This window comes from Colossoma macropomum, unplaced genomic scaffold (genome assembly GCF_904425465.1).
Source record: "Colossoma macropomum unplaced genomic scaffold, Colossoma_macropomum, whole genome shotgun sequence".
NCBI classification, from domain to species: domain Eukaryota; kingdom Metazoa; phylum Chordata; class Actinopteri; order Characiformes; family Serrasalmidae; genus Colossoma; species Colossoma macropomum.
In genome coordinates this window covers 20,539,452-20,562,861 of record NW_023494808.1, presented here as the reverse complement: position 1 = coordinate 20,562,861, position 23,410 = coordinate 20,539,452, and the positions used below count along the sequence as shown (strand labels likewise).

At 39.1% G+C, this 23,410-nt stretch overlaps 1 protein-coding gene across 2 annotated transcripts in view; it reads right to left on the bottom strand.

Annotated features, from left to right (window-relative positions):
- Positions 1-5,313: 5,313 nt before the first annotated feature.
- gsk3bb (glycogen synthase kinase 3 beta, genome duplicate b) overlaps positions 5,314-23,410 on the bottom strand; it is a 33,519-nt gene continuing 15,422 nt past the window's right edge. For both annotated transcript variants that reach the window (XM_036557121.1, XM_036557122.1), the window contains exons 3-11: positions 22,999-23,082; positions 14,209-14,319; positions 13,318-13,448; positions 12,665-12,771; positions 12,476-12,573; positions 11,338-11,433; positions 10,084-10,270; positions 9,206-9,304; positions 5,314-9,100 (exon numbers count right to left, since the gene is read on the bottom strand). In XM_036557121.1, the coding sequence (XP_036413014.1) occupies positions 9,030-9,100; positions 9,206-9,304; positions 10,084-10,270; positions 11,338-11,433; positions 12,476-12,573; positions 12,665-12,771; positions 13,318-13,448; positions 14,209-14,319; positions 22,999-23,082 (984 nt within the window). In that variant the 3' untranslated portion in view covers positions 5,314-9,029. The remainder of the gene's footprint in view (positions 9,101-9,205; positions 9,305-10,083; positions 10,271-11,337; positions 11,434-12,475; positions 12,574-12,664; positions 12,772-13,317; positions 13,449-14,208; positions 14,320-22,998; positions 23,083-23,410) is intronic.

The following is a 23,410-nucleotide window of genomic DNA, read 5'->3' as shown; positions in this document are numbered from 1 at the left end:
CTTAAGATTATCTTAATTTTCATCTTTGACCTTGAATTTGTTTGCAGCTTTCCAATTGCATTTATCAGTTTTGCAGCAGATGGTATTGACACCCTGATACAAATTAAAAAGATTTATCATTACAAATTTGAACAACAAAACACACTATCATGCACTACTTCAGACGCTGCTGATCAATTAACTGGGCTATCAGACCAACTAACCAATCAAATGAGGTATAAAAACTGAGAATGGAGGTACCTTTGAATGTTTTCATAGTGGCAGCTGCATCTTGTCCTTACCGCCAGGTTGATTCATGGTCCCTAGAAGATACAATGGGTGAAATGAGAACATAATGCATCTCCTACGGCACTACCACATAGGGCTAATGCATTGTTAGTGGCTTTACACTGTACTTCTATTGGCACAAATACTGTCCGCAGACATTGGCAGTTCTAGACTGTATCAATGGGGTGGCAATTGGGGGCCCAAGCCACTTCCGGGGGCCATAAACTCAAAAACATGTGTAACTATGAAAATTGGCCCAGAAAACAAGATTAAGTCTTATTGCATTTCTGCGACGGATAACTCAACAGAGGCACATTTTGTCAAGTCCTTCATTATACTTCTTTTCATTTTGCAGTTATTTCCAATTAAATATGACCACTTCACTCTTTAAAATCCCACTGGTTTTAAATAAATCTCCAGTGTCATAATTGTTGTCCCTTGAAAAAATCAGAGCAAATTACATAACTAGGGGCAAGTCTGACAGCAGGAAGTTGGTTCTCTCTCTTTAGTTTGCCCACATTCAGCAGCTAAGACTTTAAGTAAAACATTACTATATTGTGATGAAACTGGCAAAGATCTTGCTTTTAAAATCACGGTCGATAACAGCGAGAAATAATATAGAAATAATATAGAACACCCGCTCTCGTTTACTCAGCTACATCCATGCTGGGATTCCAGGAATGAACATAAAAGAGACCTGGTGGTGGTAGAGTCTATGGTTGAGAAAGTACACGTTTCTAAAATACCCAGGACAGTTCTAAAATTTCCCAAAAATAGCCTTAAAATTTGTGTTTTGATTTTTTTCTTTTCCTCTGTCACCATTCTGTTGTGTGGGCGTGGATTTTTTAGAACCACTTCATTTCCAGCCCATGTATCAGTAGTCCAGTTCTTAGTTCTTACCTTCAGGTTTGGCGCAGGCTGAAATTGCCTCACATTAACTCAACCCTACATGCTTCAGCATAAAGAAGCAAGAGTGGATGATTCTGCTAATTTTCTTTTCAATCCCTTACCAAGTAGTATCAATACAGTGACTAGTCCTGATACCAATAATACCTGTACTTTTGAAAGGGGCAATTCTTTGTGATTTCTACAGTAAAAAACTGTAAACCAGGGTTGATTCCAATTTGATCCAGAAGTGTTTTTAAAAGGAAAGAAGCCTGAGGTTGTGCATGAGTTGAAGTATCTAGGGATTCACTTTTAAAAAGCATGCAAAAAGTATGCAAAGGAAGTTGTAAATGTAGTCAAATTTAATTTGACTTATTTTAGATTTATTAGAGACAGTTTGGCAACAAAGGAGGCATAACTGTTTATGGATGCTATGGTCATTCCTTACATTACTTGCTGTCAAACATGTAAGACTACTGTTAAGCGGACTGAGACAGTATTTAAACAAGCTTTGTAAGTCTTAGATATAAAGTCAAACTGACCTCAACATTGTAATATTTTAGTGAAGTACATTTATGTATGTTTGAAGTGGGGAAAATTTGGTTAAATTCTCAAAAACAATATTCATTTTTTAAATCCTAAATGGTCTCAAAGGGTCACAAAAAGGTTGAAAAGGGCCATTACAAGAGGTGACTATAATACCACTAAGGAAAAGTGTTTTTATTCAATATGCATTTTCTTTTTGAGCATCACATGACTGGTAGTCTCTTCCCTCTGACTTAAGAAGCTTGACAACCTTTGGTCTTTTTGCAAAACAGTCAAAAATGGCTACTGGACACTTAAATCTGTAAACATACTGACTGATTATATTACATATTTTGCAAGCTGGTTGTTTATTTGTTTGTGTCTTATTTGTGTTTGTCTTATGAGTTTAGTTCATTGTGTCTTGTAATTCAACATTTTTAAATGTTGCCTTTAATATTTAATATTTATTTTAATATTAACATCAACCTGCCCAGGACCTGCAGACAACAATTAGCCATCTAGCTAACATTATCATGGTGTTGATTAATGTATATTGGGCCTGTTAAATAAACAACGAGTAAAAAAGGAAAGTAAGTAAATTGTACAGAAAAAATTCTGTTTAAAAACATTTGTATTAGTATTAAATAAACGGATATATAAACTGCATGTTTAGGCAAATAACTCAAATGATCTGTTAATATAGAGCCTTCACTGCATCTTGTGTAGCTGTCTGTGTCTCTGAGTGTGAGAAGCAGAGGGAGAGGGCAGAAGGAAAAGTAGCTCCTACACATTTATTTGCTATGATCTTTTTTATGCTTTCACCATCAGTATAATAATACTGATGTATATTCAGTTCTCTGCTTAAAGAAAACACTTAGCATTTAATAATCCTCCTGTTGTCATGTAAGGATTGAGCTGAATACATCTGACTGAATACATGCTGGACACTCACCATGCTATGGCACAATGGACGCTCGGCATGCTGGCCGAGACTGACCATATTCCCTGCTGAAAAAACAGCACACACCTGCATGAATGCTGGTTTATGCTGGTTTAAACTGGTGGTTTAGCTGGTCCCCCAGCATGGCCATGATGGTTGACCAGCATACCAACATCCAAAACATAACGTGCTGGTTTTGGTGGTGACCAGCATACCACCTTCCATTGCTGTTGTCCAGCATTACCAGCATCCAAAACACAACATGCTGGTTTTTCTAGCAGGGCTCCTTCTTGCATCCCAGAGCTGAGCATTTGGAAGTGCTTCATTTCGTACTAACAACGTGAAGCAGAGTGGTGTAAGGGAGGGTAAGATGATTCCACAGTTGATGAATATACAGTGTAAGATAGTCAAGTAGTGATGCGTATGACGTCAAAGATCACAACAAATAAAGTGTAATTCCAAAACAGTGGTTAGGGGGCAGTGTAACAATGTTTTAAACTCCGGAGGTCATTAGGCACTCCTCGCTGCACTATAAATCTGAACAGAGGAATTCTTGTTGATCTACAGTGAAAACCAGTAAAAATATAGACATTAAGAATGACCTTTGAAAGCCTTTGCATTAATGCTAAATATACACATGAACTGGCTGTTTAACACTCCCATTATACAGCATTCACTGCATCTCATTGCAGTCTGTGTCTGTGAGTGTGAGAAGCAGAGTGAGATCACAGCAGAAAAAGTAGTTCCCGACCTACACGCTTATTTGCATAATAATACTGTTCTTTAATACTACTGACTACAGCTTACTGCTTAAAGAAAACACTTATTACTGATGTTGTCAAAAAATGACTCCCAAAAAGAAACACCAGGATCGGTGGTCCTGGAGACCTCCCTCCTTGCGGAGTCTAGTTCCAACCACAATCTGCTGCACCCCGCTCCAGCTAATTAACTTCTTCAGAAGTCCTTGAATGGTAGGAAGGAAGGGCAGCATGCTAGATGCAATTCAAAGCTTAAGTCTGCAGGAAAGTGGATCTTAAGGACCTGGTTCGGTGATCACTGCTGTACCATTTAAGATGGGATGGAAGAGCTCGTATCTCTCCTGTTTCGAAAGAACTGCACTTTCAAAACAGGAGTGATTTTAAAGTTCTGTTACCAGTTTTTAAAGCTCTGTCTGTTTATATTCCAGCATGTGATTTTAGACCTGCAGATACTGACCTTCTGCCAATCCCTCCTGTAAAATACAGAAAACATGGAGAGGTCTCGTTCAGTTATTCTGTTTAACTTTAACGTTTAATTATAACTGTCTCTTGGGTATTTATCTTTTTAATATGATTTTAAATTGTCATATTTTCTTCTTTCACTATCAGGCTTTATCACCCGTCTGTAAAGCACTTTGGACTGCCCCCGGCATGAAACATGCTCCAAGATAAATCTGACATCAGTACCGTCTTAATCTAGGCACAGTTTCCCAATAGCATCTTATAATTAAGATAATCCTAACTGTTAGAGAGATTGTGACGCTCACCCTACCGTTTATGAACCATCATCATGCCAGGATGGGAAAGATCATGAAACCTAGCCCAGGATGGTCTTTCACAAAGCAGGATTTCTCAGTTTAGCCAGATAACTTAAGCCCAAAGTCAAGGCTGTCCAACAGGAAAAGAGCTGAGAGACCTTCTTATTGGACAATCCTCATCTTTGGGCTCAAGTTATCTGGCTAACTGAGAAATCCTGCTTTGTAAAAATACCCCCTAGAACAGTTGTGCGTATATGAAACTTACCTATTATGTGTCAAATGCACTTACTTACAATGCTTACAATGATCACATTACTTAATTTATAAACAGTGCAAAACCACTGACTAGTTTTAAAGCGGCAAATAACATCCACATAAATGCCCAAATAAAATACTACGAATAATTACATTGTTAAGATGGAAAGACATTCAGAGTGATTTGGTGTGAAATGCACCGTTCTAGAGAAACTTCAGCATCAGAACTGTTGACACTGGTGATATGAATCAGATGTCTTAAGTGTTTAAAGCCTCTAAAAGCTACATCACAGAAACAAATACATTGGTTACAAGTACAATGGTTACAAACACGTTCCCTGAAGCCCGAGACATCTTATTATGGAAGTTTTGATAAAAGGTTTTGGCATAAAGATGTTTTTAAAAATGTATGTGCTGGAAAGGTACATCCACAGTGCTTTAAGGTAAAATCGTCCTCATAGAAAACCTAGTATTTTTAAATTTACCACTATTTCACCATTACGAACATTACATATAAAACTCAGACGAGTGGGTGCACTGATAGTATTACACAGCAAATAAAAGTTATATTTGTCTTGTAGACACTGTAACCCCTGGTTCTTATCACCACCACTGTAAAGGAATCTGAGTCTGTAAGTCTCTCCACAATTAACCACTTCACATCAAACCACTCTGAATGACTTTGTTTACATTTCAATGACTGAATTATAAAAAAAAACAATTAAAAATTAATAAGTAATACATTTGGGGAAAAAAACACATCAGCACAATCACCTCCAAGTAAAACCATAATGCCGGCACCAGACAGCAGTAAACTTGTCCGGTGGTGACAGCAATAATCTTCCATTCTTAAATTACAATGTAAGCTTTCTTGGTAGCAACTGAGAAAATACACTCAGTAACGAAGGGCAAACGGACAGACGAGTGTTTTCAGGCTAACCTACACTTTATTCAATGCAAATTACAGTACCGGGTAACTACTTCTCTGAACCATTTTACACAGAAGAACAGAACGGTATTTACAGGGAGAGACATTTAGCATAACCATCACAGGAGGGAAAACAAACAGATCTGTTTGGATGAAATTATATTATATATATTTATATATATGTATATAGATATATGTATATAAAAAAAAAATTTAGTCAACAGGCATTCAAGTAATAGCAATGTCATAGTCGTTTTGTCTGTAGTTATAAAGTCTCTTATGACTGCCAACAGCTATACACAAGTTTATGTCCGAATACGCAGCAACCATTTTTTCCTTTATTTATATATATTTTTTTCCTTTTTAAAGCATTTTTCATTCAACCTGCGTGACTGACAGGTTATGATCTTCGCTGAAACGTCACTATAAATGTAATCTCCGTTTCGCAGTCGTTTAGGAAGCGACATCTTTATGGCTGTAGATTTTACAGGCAGAAAGCATTTACATACGCTTACATGTGTTATTATTATTATTATTATTCTTTTAATTATGTACTTAGTGCTACATGACATCTCTCCCTTTGAGTGCTGCTGAAAGCGTATGTTACAGCTTTGTAGACATAGAAAAAAAAAATCATCCACTTGTGTAATACTTATTGCCATAGTTGATCAGGTAATACTGCAGAGCATGACATCATTTTATATCCCTTTCTTAACGGTTGGAGGATAAAAAAAAACACAAACACAAAAATAACTGCAATAACAGCTACTTTAAAACTCCCTAAACAAGTACACCCTTAAAACAGAGACATTTTCAATTATGGCTAAAAGGATGAAGCTAACAGACTCAAAATGTCAAACTCCACGCCATGAAGTCTCTCATTATAAGTAAAACTACAGCGAGGGGAAAGGGGATGATAACATAAGAGCACCATCGGAGGGGTTAAAAAAACAAAACAATGCCCAACTCTGCTTCCTTCTGTTAATAGTCTAGCCAGCGGATTAGTCTGTACATCAATTCATAGTGAGTGGCACGAGGATGGAGAGAGCAAGATCTGATTCTAGATTTGAATTCTCTGAACTGAATTATTAATAAACTGTTAGAAGACATCATTAAAGGCTGCCTGTGCCAACAACAGGCCATGTATTTTAACAAACAACTCTTTTAAGGCAGGGTTTTAACATATTAAACATATATATTAGTCCAGGATCAGGTTTTGCCCTTTTACATCCTGATAAATACAATTAAACAGACCAGGAGTGTCCAGCTCTGGTCTTTGAAGGTCTTGGTCCAGCACAGTTTGGAGATTTTCCTGCTCAAACACATATACAACTGCAAACAACTTGCATCAGGTTTGTTTGTTATTATCCTTATACTGTTCCTACAGGGGGAAATTGGCAATTTTGTTGTCTAACTACATCCAGTCTGAGAGCAGCACCGTGTCAACAGCACAGTAGCACTGTCTGGGTCAGTAGAGGACTACATGCCTTGACCAAGGGCACAAACAAGTATATCAAGTCAGTCCTGGGATTACAACCTACTTTCCAGTTGCTGACTTACCTCTCCTATCACTGAGCTACTGGACACCCCAAGCCTTCGAGCAGGCAAACCAAAAAAATTGTGCTGGACTGAAGTCCTCCAGGAACAGAGCTGGATCTGGAATAGACCAAAAGGTGTGTATTAACTAAGATTCCAGCCAATTCTGGGCTCAGCCAGGTGCAGTGAGTTGAGCTGCAATTCCTTTGCCCTAAACAAATCCAGACAGCTTGCTATTAAAAAAAATCCAGAACCACAGCACCCCACAACGCCCCTTATTGTAAATACAAGCCCAAAAACACAAACATGGCACAGGCAGCAAGACCAGGACTACAGCCATGTACTAACAGCTAGCAGTGGCTGAAGTGGAAACAAGAGAAGAAGAGCAGCAGCCTTTCAACAGCACTCCAGGGAGGTCCATAAGCTCTGAGGGTCGTCCGTTCTCGCTGACCAGGACCAGCTCAACCAGATCCAAGCAAACTCAACCTTAATCCAAGAAGAGCGCATATAACCAGTCTCAGATCAGCAGCAAATTGGCAAATCTGTTTTTGATGCTGTCTATTTGGCGTTGAGAGAGAACTGGCTTCTTTCAGCAACACAATCTGTTCACCGCCCAGCAATGGCAATTCACAATGATCTCTTAATGCTATTTTGAAAGGAATATCCCCCCTGCACCTTCAGCCTTTATGAGTCTCATAAGGGAGAACATAAAACAGGTCAAAGATCAGTGGGAAAGGTGGAGTTCTACAAAGACCAGGACAGAGAAACAGAATCCGTGGAAGCAAAGGCACTCCGAAACTATTACATAAACTGCATGGCTCTGCTGGCCTTTTTGGACTCTATGGCTGGGGAGGAAACTTATATACAGCTTGAGATTAAGTTGATTAGGTTCAGCCCTGATCTTCGCTTTTAAACTTTGTTCCTCGTCATTTTTTTTTCCCTCCTGACAGACACCTTGAGTGGTCTGTGTGTTTTGAATACAGTAGACATACAGCATGCGTGCTCATGCACGCACATACACACAAATACAAAATGAACCAGGATTTGGTGTATGCACAGTCAGCACATACGTACAGTTCAGTGAAGCATTTCAGGGTGACTGTACACAGTAAACGAAGGGAAGACTAGCATGTGGAGGAGGGAAAGGTGAAAACAGAGGTATACTCCTTCAAACATGTTTAAAAAAAAAACAAAGAATAAAGAATGAATAAAGCAGCATACCATTGAAGCAAAGAGTACAACACATCAACCCAACACAGAAGTGAAAAGGCAACGTTATGGACAAGGTGTTTCACAGGAAACCAATATACAGTTCACAAAGCCTTGGAAATCTGCTCCCGCCCACTTTAACGATGTCGCAGGTGGAAATAGCCCTTATAAACTGATCTGGGATCAGAAAACCCAACTCAGATCATAACCTTAACCATTATGAGAAAAAACTGCTAGAACTGTTGATATATGCATAAAGCATATTTCATCTGGGATCAGTTTTTGCCCTTATGATCCTAATGAACTTGTGGAAACGATCCTAGTTCAGCACATTTACTCTAAGATGCGTCAGTTCAGCTCTACTGTACTGACCATCGACACCATCATTTCTGCCCAGGACCACACACAGGCAGACACTCATACTTTGTTCTCTTGGGTCCTGCATCAAAGGGCAAGGGTCACAAGGTAGGGGCTAAGGTGAAGAAATCCACATTCACTATAATCACTAGAAGGGCGGCAACGAAGGCTACTGTGAACCAATTACCCTTTTAAAAAAATAAGAATCAAAGGAGACACACAAAAAGCATATTTGTCGCTCTATATAATCTGTATCTCTATATAAGCAGACATATATATTATCATCAAACTTCTCCACAGTCAATTCCTCTTGTCCCCGAGCCAAGAACTGACGAGAGGCTTTTAAAGATATCCTTGTTGTCCTTTTGTATAAATAAATAAAAAAACAACAATAAAAATAAACAATGGTGAAGGTTGAGGGGAGAGGAAGTTACAAAGTTCAGTTGGTTTGTCCGTGTCTCATCATGAGTTGTTTTTTTTTTTTCTTTCTTTCGCTCTTTCTTTCGTTCTTTCTTTATTTCTTTTTTAGCAGCCACGCCGCAGACTTGAGGGGAGTGGGCGTGGTTAATGAGCAGCATCATGGGGTTCGCCTGTTGAGAGGTGGGTGGGGCTCAAGTCGAAGGGTTGGGGGCGGAGGCAGAGGCAGCATTGGTGGTTGGGCCGCGTTCACCACTACTAGCATCTGAGAGAAAAAGAGAGACAGCAAACAGTTATATAAAGTTCTGACACGGCTATAATCAATGGATTTATAAACACATATGGTAAGAGAATGCAAGTTGGCACTAACCTGCAGTAGAAGAGGCGTTACAGGGAGGAGTGGCTCCAGCCTGGTTGCGGGCGTGTGCAGGGATGAGTATGGACGCCAGCGATGGGTTACTAGACAACTCTAAAAAGCAACAACAACAACAATCCTTATTAAACACTCGATTTTAACAACAAATATATTAATGTATTCATTTTTAAACAGGAATTGTTGACTGATAAAATCAATCGACAAAATAATATTGCAAAATGTGACACTAAATTGTGGAATATTCACATTTTTTTTTGCATCAGTACTATATATACCCAATGCAACATGATTTTTTGGGAATTTTGATGTGTTTACTGTGTCACACAAAACACACACAACAACATCCAAACGGCAGAATTCCTTGGAGTTTGGAGTTAGTGCAGGTCATTATGTGAAATACTGAATCAAAATCATTTTACTCAGAGTCTTTCATGGCTGCTTTTTTAATGTGGCACTACCAGTGTATTGGGTCTGTGTCAGAATATCATGATGCACGTTATACAATGTGTGTCATTGTTCAGTATTTTGATGATATTTTGCCATATTTTGCACTGTAGTGTGCAAGATATCAGTTATACAGTTTTTTGCTTTAATTCACTGGCGTGAATAAATCACACTCCATATGTAACGGCCTTTAGCTTGTATAAATTGTTAGCTACATTAGCCTCGTAGCTCGTTAGCAAAACTAAAGAAGTAAACTTCAGACACCAAACATGTCTTGGCTGATCGACTAATATTTAGAGTAAAAGGAAAAATTAAAGTACTCAGTTTGCACTTTTTAACAGAAAGTCATCAAAAACAAAATAAACATACATCTTGGAGCTTTTAAAAAACTAAAAATGTGTTGACTATTTTTGGACTTTTGTGCACACCTTGTGTGGTAAAGTTGAAGAGTGGTGGTCTCTCTCGGCCATTGGGGAGTTTGAGGGTTGGTACACGCAGCTCATCGAAGAAAGCGTGGGCGCAGGCCTCCAGAGGGGTAAGTCGCGCTGTAGGTGTGTATTCCAGCAATCGAGAACACAGAGCAATCGCCTCCGGAGGGGTCTTCGGCCGAAACACCTAACACACCATGCAAGAGTGTAGTCAGGAAATTCAATATTATGGACACACCTGGCACACTGCAGCTGTATTGATCATGGCCCCTTTTTTTTTAATCCAATCAGTAGAAGAACTTGCAACAAATGTTTAATCACTAGTACCAACACAAGATCCACTGAATTTTCCACCAACATCTTTTTATACCATGCAGTTTGAACAATGTAAAAAATACTCTAAAGCTAAAATATATTTCAGTTATATACAAAATTTATACAAAAAATACACTGCCATCTAGTTAAAGCCTACACAGTACATGCAATAAACCTGTCCAGCAGTGCCGGTAAGTTCCCTCAGATTTGGGAAATGGTTGTCATTAACTACAAGTTTAAAAAGCTAGAGCATCTGACCAAGTCTGTGATTACAGATCCACATCAATTCTTCCCGTTATCTCCAAAGTCCTGGAAAAACTAGTTGATGCAGTACCTTGAAAACAATCCGAGTTCTACATCCAAAACAATCTGGATTTAGGCCAAAGCATTCAACAGAAATGGCTGCACATTATATTACTGAAACTATTAAAGGTTCATTAACAGAAGGTAAAGCAAAGTACAGTAGGTGAAGCAGTATATGTTGATCCCAACAATGTGTTCAATAGTGCAAATCATGAACAACCTTTGGTCAGTCATCTTTCACATTTCCAGGCATACAGCAATGAAATGCACTGCCATTAGACATTAAAACACATCAAAACACAAAAGGGATTTAGAGTCTTTGCATCAAAGTAAAACACTGGTTTAAACAATTTGCCTCTTCAAACATAACTGATCAGTATACATTACATTACATGTGCTGCATTTTATGCAACAATATTTATTTGTATTGACCCTACCCAAAAAAATAAAAAAGAATGCAAACTGCATTGTAACCACATGGCCACAAGGGGGTGCTGTGAAATCTCCAACACAAGCCTGACGTTAGGATTCAGTGCTAGCAAAGACACCAAACAGTCAAAAACAAGTTTAAGTGCGTGTACAAGAGAGAAAGAAAGAACAAGAACCAGATGTATTTTGCTGCAGCGGCTGACTCACCTTAGTCCACGGGTGGGCTTTAATTTGAGGAAACTTGAACTCAGTGTAGTTGGGGTTCATCTCACGAATCTGCTCGCGTGTGGGAGTCCCCAACACCTGCAGAGAAAGGTACTTTCAGAAACTGCTCAATGATCAAACGTCTCTGATTCTATCTTAGCTCATCATCTAGAAATCAAACGCCTCTGACGACTGACTACAATCATCAGGTTTTAATTAGCGGATTCCTTCTTCCTGTAAGACCTCAGATGTGGAATACATACTTTTACGCTGTTTTCCACTAGTTTTAGGTAGGTTTGCCCTCAACAGAACTTATGGGTGAGAGATGCCTTCAAAAATAACAGTGCAGCAAATAAAATCTAATTCATACAATATGATATTTGGTTGTGTATAAAAAGGGCTCAAAGGACAAACAAAATTCAGGTTTCAAAATGGATGCTACTACTGTTTTGTAGTTTCATGAAATCTCAATGATTTAGTCTCAATGTATCTGGACCTTTTTGTAGAAAACAGTATGTTATACAGTGTCAGAAACCACTTGCCTTTAAGTAAAGTCCAATAAACCAGCACGTAATAATTTAGACACGCAGTCTGCATGTTGATTAACGGTAAAATATAAACTTCCATTTTTTTCCCCAGATAGTTATTATACCCTGATTCACATCCACACCACTATACGACATGATTTCATTCCCATATACACTACCTGTTTGCACTACCACACACTTATGTATACTGCTGGTCCCTACATCTGCTTGTTGCTTGTATATTGTGTAATAGTAAATAATATGTACATTGTCTGTAAACTACTTGTCCTTATACATATATTGCTTGTATACTGAGTATACTGTATATTATGTATTGTCTGCAAATTATATGTACATTGTATGCATAACACTAGAGAGACAACAGCAGCTGGAGCCAAATACCTTGTGTTTCAACATACTTGGACGATAAATCTGATTCTGATTACTTGATATCTACATAAGCCACATAGCTCTAGAGCAAAACTAAAGAAGGAACCTTTGGATACCAAAGATGCCAAACTATTCCTTTAACCATATTACCTATCCATGTCTAACTGTGACGAAGGCATATGCGGAAAATGTCACTAAGCAACACAGATGCACACGAAACCAACCTTGATGATCTCGACTAGTTGGTCCACCCCACTGTCCCCTGGGAAGATGGGCTGGCCCAGCAGAAGCTCCGCTAGCACACAACCAGCTGACCACACATCTAAGGAGCAGAGACACAAAGAACTGTGAGGCAGAGGTCCACACACCCATGTCTTTAGGTAAGATGGTGGATGAATGAATAAATGAGTTACCTATGCTGGTGGTGTAGTCTGTGGCTCCAAAGATGAGCTCAGGGGCTCGGTAATAACGAGAGCAGATGTAGGAGACGTTGGGCTCACCACGCACCAGCTGCTTAGCACTGCAGGAGGGAAGAAGGGAGTCAAATAGTGTACGTGAAAGAGACCTCTGAGAGACAATTATCCTTTAGCATCATCACAATGATAAAAATGATGCTTTTTTTCATTACACTGCTGAGTTGAGGCTGCTGCAGGCCTGACTTACTATGGATCTTAAAGCAATTAGCAACTTGAGGCTGTGCTAAAGTGATTTTACCATGGTTAAATGTCTGCTGTTAGGCACAGGTTTGACACAAACACATTATGATGAAACACAAATATTCAATGAACTACTGCAAAACTTAAAAAAAAAAACATCCCACCAAGAAATGTAGTTTGTTTACAGTACGCCAGTAGTAACAAAATAATAAAACACTCTCTCATGAAAAGTATAATGGATTTAATAACGATGCATATGATACAGAATTTAATTATTGTGTTGGTTTATTTGTGGTTATTAAGCATTTTACAATGCAAAGGCTTTGAATGTGGCTCAGTGTATCAAATTTTAGAACTATTGTTTTCATAAAGCAATACTGCAAGCTACGTTCCCCTCTCCATCGACCCACCTGCCAAAGTCACAGAGCTTGAGCACAGCTGTCTCAGGGTCCAGCAACAGGTTCTGGGGCTTGATGTCTCGATGGCAGATCCCAAATGAGTGGATGTACGCCAAGCTCCGGAACAATTGGTACATGTACAGCTAACAGAAAGAGACAAACACACACTGTACACACCAGCTCCAGTTGGGACCAACTACAATCCAATTCATTTGTTTCAATTTTACTCCGGCCCAAGAGACAATGAGCTGAAATTCAGCTTGTAATACACATTCACTCACAAACACTCCAACAGTGCCAACAAACACTCCAACAGTGCCAACAGTATAAGTTAGCCCCACTCTCTCTCTCTTCTCTACTGACCTGAACACTAGCACCACCTTCACTATAATAACTTAACTCTTCTAAATGCCCTGTGGCCCATAGTCAACAACAGAAGATGATTTTATCAAGTTGGCTTGAAAAAGCAAACTTACTGTTTTCCATTTTCCTCTTATTCTTATTCCATGGCCAAAACTTTGCTACACTACTCCACCTACAGCTTTCGAGCTAGAATCATGAAACTCTGCAGAAAGGCAGAGCTCCAGGACTAGGGCTGGTGACCATTACTTTAGAAGGGGTGCAAAGGGCCAGGGTCCAGGACAGACTGCTGATTTGTTCAAACTTACCTGATTCAACTCATCTGTTAACTGCCAGTTGTAATGGGTATGTTGGAATAGGGGAATCACCAAACTGTGCTGGACACAGAACCTCCCTGCCTTACATAGCTTCTTGCTTTAAGATACTAGAGCCCACTAAACAGCTAATTAACCAGCAATCTGAATTGAAATCGGTGTGTTAAAGCAGAGTAAAAGATAAACATCCAGAGCAGGTGGCCTCCAGGAACAGGACAGGACTGCATACCTTCACATAGAGTATGGGAAGGATCTGCTTGGCTCGGCTGTAATGCCTGGAAACTCGGTAGACAGTCTCTGGAACGTAGTCCAGCACCAAGTTCAGGTATACCTCATCTTTCTGCAAGACAGCCAAACAGAAACAAACACGGAAAGGATAAGACAGTTTCTTCAAAGCACAGGGAGATACATCACAGCAAATGTAGAAATTCAAGTTGACTTTAATAAAGGTTAGGACAGTGATTTTACCAAAGAACTGTCTGATAGAGTGAACAGGGATACAATGATTTTACCCAATTATCTCCCCAATTTAGTTGTCTCCAATTCCACCCGCTAGTTAGGACTCTCCCAATCACACAATACTATCAACGCAAGGAGGGTGAAGGCTAACACAAGCTTCCTCCGAGACCGCTGCTTCTTTTCGAACTGCCGCTTGTGCAACATCACTGGACAGCTGAACGCGCTCGGAGGAAAGCGCAATGTAATGGTCAAAGATTATCAGAGCAAAACAATGAGTGCATTTACATGTGCTTAATAATCCGATCATAATTAGATTTCTGCAGTTATTCTTATCAAATGGTCATGTAAGAGCATACTCTGATTTCTTAGATCAGAATAAGGTCTAAAAATCCAAAATTCATAATCCTCAAATGATGAATTCAATAAAGAGAGCTGTATTTGCTCAGTAAACGGATTTCTCAGGACATGTATACTTTTTTTTTCTTACGTTTTTCTCATCTGCACACGCGTGAAAACAGGCCGCGGTACCGGAAATAAGCAAGCAGCGTTTAACACAACACAACAGATGGAAACAAAACTTCAAGAGATGCTGAAACCTACATCAAAGTATCAAAATCTAAAACTTTGGAAGCAATTTTACAGATAAAGTGAGAAAAACTCATTAAAGTCACTCCTGAGCTGTTCAGTGCACACATTCATGCTGCTTGAGCAGAAGCAGATCAACACTGAAAATGTTGGCTGCATAGAACTACTTCACAGTTTCTATGAGGGACATTAGACAAGTGTGAAGTAGCTCCATGCTCAGTAGTTCTTGAGGTGAGTATCAAGGGGAAGTACAACACCCAAGAACTTCATCATTCAACAAAATACTATCTCCCACTCAATATGCAGAATACAGTAAAACAACAGAAGCAGACAGGAAAAGCTCCTGCTAGCATGCAGATGCCACCTGTAGTCACAGTTTTTGAAATGACCCAAGAAAATGGAATTCAGTGCCTTAAATGACCAACCATTGTGTTGGTTGAATGTTGGGTTTTGCTGCACATACTATAGCCTACATACTGTAACAATGTTATTTAGTTTATATTATCTATTTTTATTCATCAGCTCAGTTTTGTCCTATTGAAAACGATAGTTTTAGTCAATAATATTATAATCTTTAGAAAAGATTTAGTCAATAATATTATTTTAGCATTATTTTCTTAGTTTATTATGTGAGATCAGATTTTAGACCTGGAAGGCTCCATTTTACAAAAATTTGAATTGAGAGACATTTTGTATTTTAGGCAGCCTGATTTTCAAACCAGAAACATCCTGAAAGAGGAAATTGGCCACAGATCTTGGTAGAGCTTAAATGTGTGTGCTTCACAGGCAAACACACACACAGGCTTTCCCCACAGACATTACTAATCAACCTCGCAAATCTCAGAACCCTGATTTAACCATCATCTCTATTTCAGACTTCAGGGGTATGACTCATCAGATCGTGAAACTCCTCTGTCACAGTAATGCTCTACCCATGGGGACAGTGTGTGTAGGAGGTGGCTTAGTGTCATTTACTCTCCTTTCTTTAAAAAATCTTTTGCTTTAACTTTACCTTGTGTTCCCTTTTACTGTTTTTTTAGAAAACGCACGCCTGTTGCAGCCCAGCCTCGGAAACAGATCCGCTGAAGATGATGAGTCACTTTCTGCCTCACAACAGCAGCCCCGCAATTATTCGCCTATTGGCTGGATGGTTGGCGTGGGGCAATACGATTGGTTCGCTTATACATTCTGCGCTGAATGATGCCACGTGATTGGCTGCAGAGGCACAGATGCTGTGATTATGGTGATGACGGCTGAGGTGCAGTGTGCTATCCACACAGACACAAGATTAGGTTGTGTGAACGTGTGTGCAAGAAAGAAAAATAAAACCTACATAAGATGAATCGCAGGCAGGCCACATCAGTGAATGAAATTCAAAGACTACACCGGACAACTTTCACTTGGAAGCAAGAGACTTCAACATGTTCCTCTACTGCTCTGTTTTTCATATAGGACTGGCTTCCCAGACCCAGATTAAGCTTAACTCTAGAGTGGGACCTCCCCCTAAACATCTTTTTGCTCCATCAGTATGTGTTGTGAATTGGGATTGAGCAAGAAGGTGGACTAAGGACTGGTTTAGCCCCTTTTACATCAAAAAAGGAAACTGTGATATTTCTACCAGTAATGTTTAGTCTGTTGGATGTTGGATGCAGCCTTTAATCTGTATTTCACAAGAATGCACACCTTCATACATGCCATGAAAACCGTGGTTTTAGGTCTCATGCAGGTAAATTTACACATAGACTTTACTGGAATTTTGACTCCAGGTTGGTGTTCACACTTAATCGCATCCAGTTTGATTTACTGTTAAATTTCCAGGAGAATGTGCATATGCGAAAGGGGCTTTTAAGAAAAACTGACCTACTAACAGGCTTCTCAATGGACATTAAAATTTAGCACTAGTCTTAATCCTGATCCATGCAAACTGCCTCCCAGGACCAGTTTCCGAGACTAGGTCTCAAGCGCAGTGGCAATGGTAATGCACCATTAAAAGTCACATCATTCCAGTACTAACCTTAATCTGGATATGTAAATTCAGCCCTTAGAGTGTTTAATTTCATTTAAATACCCAACTTCTCTCAATGAACCTTCACTCATTAACCTCATCCTAGTGGATAAGCTTTCAAATGTGGTCTATCCAAGGATGGTTACATAACCGAGCTGACCCTGTATCTGGGTCAGGACACACTCCCAACGGTCAGCCATGGCCCCGTTGCTATGGGACAGAATGGACTGCAGACATGACTGAGCATATCTCTTGCTCTCTCTTTCCCTCTCTCTGGGTGAGATGGGTACAGGATCCTGGGTCCCTGATTCTGTGCCAGGTTATGCCCTTCATGCTGCGCCAGACTCCACAATTGTCCACACAGGGAAAGAGAGGTGCGAGACAGAAACACTAGTATAGGGGCTGATCCAGGAACATTCCAGTCCCCTCCTTTTTTTATCTGCACCAGTGACTGAGGTGACATTATCAACAACTTGCACCATAGTTAATGAGCAGCCTAAATGTCTGCAGTGTGAAACCGTTTTTTAAATGGAAAATGAAAACAGCCCAACAGTCAGTCACTCTTAATACATGCACTGTTTTAACACTGGTTAAGCTATTTACCACTCAGTAAAATGCAGTTTAATTAGCTGAACCTAAAACATGAGTGCATGACTATTCAAAAAGCCAGAGAAAACAAACTGAAATTGATCAGTCTGTAGTATGTCAGACAACGCACATACTAAAAATAAAGCGATTTTACTGTAACATTTAATGTATTTGGCAGCCTAGCACGTCATACCTAAAGTGTTTTTTCCCCCTAACACTGAAGGACTTGAAGTGTGTACTGTTGGCTGTATTATTTACAGAAAAAAACAACTAGATACCTGCAAGTTCTCAGAATTAACGGACAAAGCAAAACAACTCTAGCTTAAAAGGGAACCCTTCTTAGTAAAGCTTGTAGACTTCAATAAGGTAAATACCCTTAACTATTAAATGTGTTGTAAAAGATTAACAAAATATTTTATTTACTATAAAAATCCACAGCTTTATTAAAGACATTTCACATATGTGTTTGGCATTATCCTAAACGTGTGATGCAACAAACATCAAATAGTTGCACTGGAGGTAAACTCAAAACCAACACAATGCTACAAGACAATTAGAAAACCACTGTTAAATTTCACAACTTTCCAAATGATAAGCTTTCCAAATTAAACGCTTATATCAGAAGTGATGTGGCATTATCGCCAAGCCAGAACTGCTTCACAACGCTTGTTAATTCTGATTGAAAGCGACCTGCAGCATCTCTGTTGGCATAGGAGAGCAGCTACTGAACTGAAGTTCATTTTGCCCCACTCTCAGATTCATAATTTTAATTTATTTGATGAAGGCCGTCACCAGGGTTTCTTTAATAACATCCCGCTCTGGATTAAACTGAAAAGGCTGAACAGCAGACAAGCTTAGCTAACCAACACTTGCTCAATGGTCAACAGAAAAGGGCCGATTCCAGAACAAACATCTGATGTCACTAGCCAGAGCACAACAACAATGGCTACCAAGGAGCAGCATTTTTATAAGCCAGTGGTTCTCAAACTGTGATAGGCATACGCTGAATGACATTGGGGGATGTTAAAAAAAAATTTTAATAAATAAATAAATAAATAAATAAACCTTCATCTAATTTAACCAGCTAACCGCACAATTATACCAGCACTTTCCTAATACAGACGACTCAAACAGCCTCCAGCACATGGCAAGCTTGTGCTCAGTATTAGTTCAGTATTTTACCTTTTTATTATAAAAGACTGTATTAGAGAGAAAATGTTTCACTCCGGCCCTTTATGAGTGCCATGCGTTTAGGAGAAACTGACAACAGCAGAGTCCATTCAGTTTATCATGTGCTGTTGTGTGCATGAATACAGTGACTACCCTTTACTAACTGCTGTTAAGGTCTGTCTGATCTTTGTTAGCTGTATACTTGTTAGTTTCACTCTTGTAGTTGCAGTTTAGTTTGCAGATGAAGCGAGGTATTAGCATGTCGTTTACGTGTTTGTAGTGCTGCTTAGTGTTTTTAGCACTGTTAAATGCTGAGTGGATGATGCTATCGTGATATACGCAATCAGGGCTCGGGTTAGTGACATTTTGTTGCTAGCTGTTCATTTCACAGCTGTGGACACACTTATGCATCCTCATTGATGATGCAGCCTTCATGGTTAGAAAGTTCACTCCTCTGTCCCTGAGCTCCCTGACCAGAACTCCAGTGACACAGAAAAAGAAAAAAAATTAGGTACTTTGCAGGTACCTTTTTCGTTCATCAAGTACCTTCAAAGGTACAACTGTGGTTTAAAGGTCCAGCTGTGTACCTTAAATAAGTTTTTCCCAGGTATATATATTTATGACCTAATGTTTTAAAACAGAACGATAAAATAAAATGGCAAGAGATAAGAGAGGGTGTGTAGAGTCAATACAGATTAAAAAATATAATGTAATGGTTTATAGTACAATTACAGTCACTAACTAAAGGCACTGAAGATAACCATAAGTGTACCACCCCAGCGAAAAGAGGAAAGAGTTTAGTACCTTTTTTTCTTAGAGGGTGTAATACAATAGGACAATAACAATATATAAATAATTTGAAGTTTTTCTTTTTAAGGTAAACATTAACAAAATGTCTGTTGTACACTGTCACAGAAAAAGGTACTACATAAATAAACTTTTGTTCACCAAGGAACTAAATGTAAATATAAGAAAAGTGGAAATAATGTAACTTTAAAAATATACACTGCACCTGAATATGCTACAACTATGTTCCCTAACTAAAGGTCCATCCCACTGACAGTTCGTGTAGTATCTTTTTTTTTCTAAGAATGTACATCTAGCATGTTGTCATCTCATTGCTGATTTTATAAGTCTAAACATTTTACATAATCCATCATGGCAATATATGTATGTATGTATCGGGAGCAAAAGGGAGTGTGCAGCAGGAAGTTTAAAGCCTGAGAGGGTACAAATAGTAAAAAGTTTGAGAACTACTCGTTTAAGTTCTTTACACCATATTAAGGAAAAACCACTCCCCTCTCCATGAAAAACCTCTTGCTGTCTGTTTTGCAGTCCTTTAAACCGCCTCTCTCCCCCTCTCCCATTTTCGTTCTCAACCATGGTGGTGAAGGAAAAGCCCCAATTGTTAAAGCAAGAATAACTCCTTACCTCACCAGTCTGAGAAACTCTACACCCTTGGTCCTCTGCCCAGTGTATCGGAGTGTGTGTGTGTGTGTGTTTGTGTTTGTGTGTGTGTTTATGCGTCTCTCCATCCTCATAAACCTTGTTCTAATCATGGTTCCTGATGTAAGGCCTTTAGCTGCCCAGGAAAGGTAATACCACTAACTGATCTTGCCGGTTGGAAGGCAGTCACTGGGTTCAGAACGCTCAGTCAAGCCACTGAGCTGAGAGCCTTTATAAATCTGAACACTAATAGCTACTTGCTAGCAATATTTCCCTGATTTAGTGCCCGCTTTGCTTTTTATGACTTAGGGCATTGCTGCCACCACATTTGTAGAGCGACACATAAAAACACAGAGCATCCTAAAGCAAAGAATTTGCCACTGTCTACTCAGGCACTGGAGATAGCCACGTCAGGAGTACTGCTCTGATAGAACTGGCCACCCTGCACTAACTTTTCTCATCCAAAAATTAAGAGCAAAAAGGTAATTTCAAGGCCATTTACTATTGGTGATAGTCTGTAGGCCATAAACCTAAGCAAGAAAGTGACAGTATCTGAAGGACAGAACATAATCTGGTTCAAGATAAGCTTTTCTAAGTTATATATATATATATATATATATATATATATATGACTATATTAAATACATATTCTTGCTATGTGACAGTTGAAAAAAATGCTTAAGAATAGAAATACATATAATTAAGCAATAAGCCCTGAGAGGTTGTGCATTACTGAGAATTTATCAAGAGGAAGAGGAAGGTTCCTAGGCACGAAGCGAAGCATAGTGAAAGAACATTTGGTCACCCATCACTGTATACTGCGGTCACTTCAGGAAAGTTTTAACTTCTTGTTGTATAATAATAAACTCAACAATGTTTAATAACAAAACCTTCACACATACTTCTTGGCCACCATATTACCACCACGAATCTTATTAAGCAACAAACCAAAGGCGCCCCTCATCCTACGCTGGGGATGAATCTTAAATGGCTCCCTGCTCCCTACAAAGTGTACTACAATACTAGGAATTTAATTTCCGGCTCCTTCACCCCAACAGTGCATTATATATGCAACAAACAGCCATTTGGATTCAGCCACATCCATACATGACAACTATTTGGCTGTAGAAGCTAGAATTTTAAAACTTGCATAACACAATATTTGCACAGCACACTCCTCAGTTTGAAATGAACCAGGTTCTTACTTCATCAGTACACTTGGTGGTCCAAACGAGCAACATTACAGTCAAATATTATTCCATTAACAGCACAAGGACTTTCAGTGACGTGGCGTAGTAATACAGAATTCAGCTGCTGTGAGGTGGTCACAGGTCTGCTTATATCGAGTATTTTACAACAGCTTCAGATTTTAGGACCAGAATTATCACTTTTATAATGATCTATTTTTTTAATGTAAAACTGCCCCAGTGCCAGAGAATTTTAAGCCATGTAGTTTGGGTACCCATGTATATTAGAATCCGCAATGTCTAATGTCCACTGGTGAAAATAAGGGCTGTTCTAATAACCACTCTCCAATCAAAAGTCCCCCACCAATCTGCACCTGGCCACCATTAGTGGTTAGTGCCTGCTGGTTTGGAAGTTGCACTATCATCAGGAAATTCCAATGAGGGGAGATGAAGACAGACATAGCCACTGGATTTACACAGCAACACATTTCCTTCATACTTATCTAGGAGCAGGATTCCCTAGCCAGGGAATATACGTTACTCAAAAAGGCCAAAAATCCATTAATAATTATCAACAGCTAATGTAAGTCAGGATTTACATTAGTTGGTGAAAACGGTTTTTAATTAAACTTTTACAATTAAAGTCCATTTAAAATTATATGAAAAATTATATTTCCATCCAAATGTCTTTAAATGTTGCACTACATGACGAACAGAACATCTTGGAAATTATTTAAATTAAGCTGTTTATATAGACAATAAAATCGTGTCCCACAAACCAAATCATTGCTTGCACAAACTCTGGTATAAAGCTATTATGAATGAGAAGGCATATTAAAAAAGACCATACTAACTCACTCCCACTAGCTTTAAACTGTTCTTTCCTTCAATGTTTGTAAATGAGATTACAAAACTAGTGCCAGATTCATGACAAAGGAGGTAATCTTTAACCACTGTCCTCTGCGACTTGGGTAAAAGGGCAGCACCCTGCAGCAACTCATTCATCTCAACATCCGACTCAGTGTTAGTAATGATTACAATTGTACTACTTTTACCAGACAGTTTAAACACTGTAATTGTTTGACAGAGTCTTGTGGACATTATATCACAGGTTAAAGGTATGCAAATATCTACTGCAGCAATTTTGAAGGGTTTAGGCTTCTGCTTTTTAGAGCAAGAAAACTTATTACAGCAACCTCTCTAGCTCAGTGTTATAATACGTTTTAAAAAAGTGATGACTGTGTCAACGAGATCTACAAAACTATAAAATTTCAGCCACACAAACGCTGAACGAAGTTATTACGGTGACTAGGCAATTTTTTTAAAATATAAAACAATTTCTCCCCATAACTACTGCAGCTGCAGGCAAAGCATGTTCTACTTGTTTCTCTTGAGGACAATGGTCACTAACATACCTCTAATAACTCCATGTGGGAGTCACAAACTGTTATTTCCTGTGTGGGGGAACGGGATGTTTCTGCTTAGACTGATGGAGAGATTAGAGAGGAGGTGAGAGGAGGTGAAAGGAGAAAAGAAGAGAGAAGGTGAAAGGAGAGGAGAAAAGAGGAGAGGCACTCACCTTATCTCCACTGGAGTAGAAGAAGTAACGCAGACGCACAATGTTGCAGTGGTCCAACTTCCTCATGATCTGTAGTTCACGGTTCTGCATTGCGAGGGACAGACAGAACCGACATTAAAGCCTAGAAGTCAATACCAATTCTTAACCAATCACTGTAATCCTCTGAGGGCACTTTTCTGTTCTTCAAATATCTTATAATAACAGTCTGTGTTGTACAGACACTGCATGCAACGGGGGCTCTTACATAAATATCAGCAGCAATATGAACTGTGTCCGAATATTGTCTAATTTAGGCAGTCATCCAAGAGCAGCCGACGCAATTTCAACACAAAACTAATGACAGGACGAGTGCCAACTTTATAACAGAGATTATATAAAAGTAGACTCTTTGGACCTGTTGAGAAATGAATAA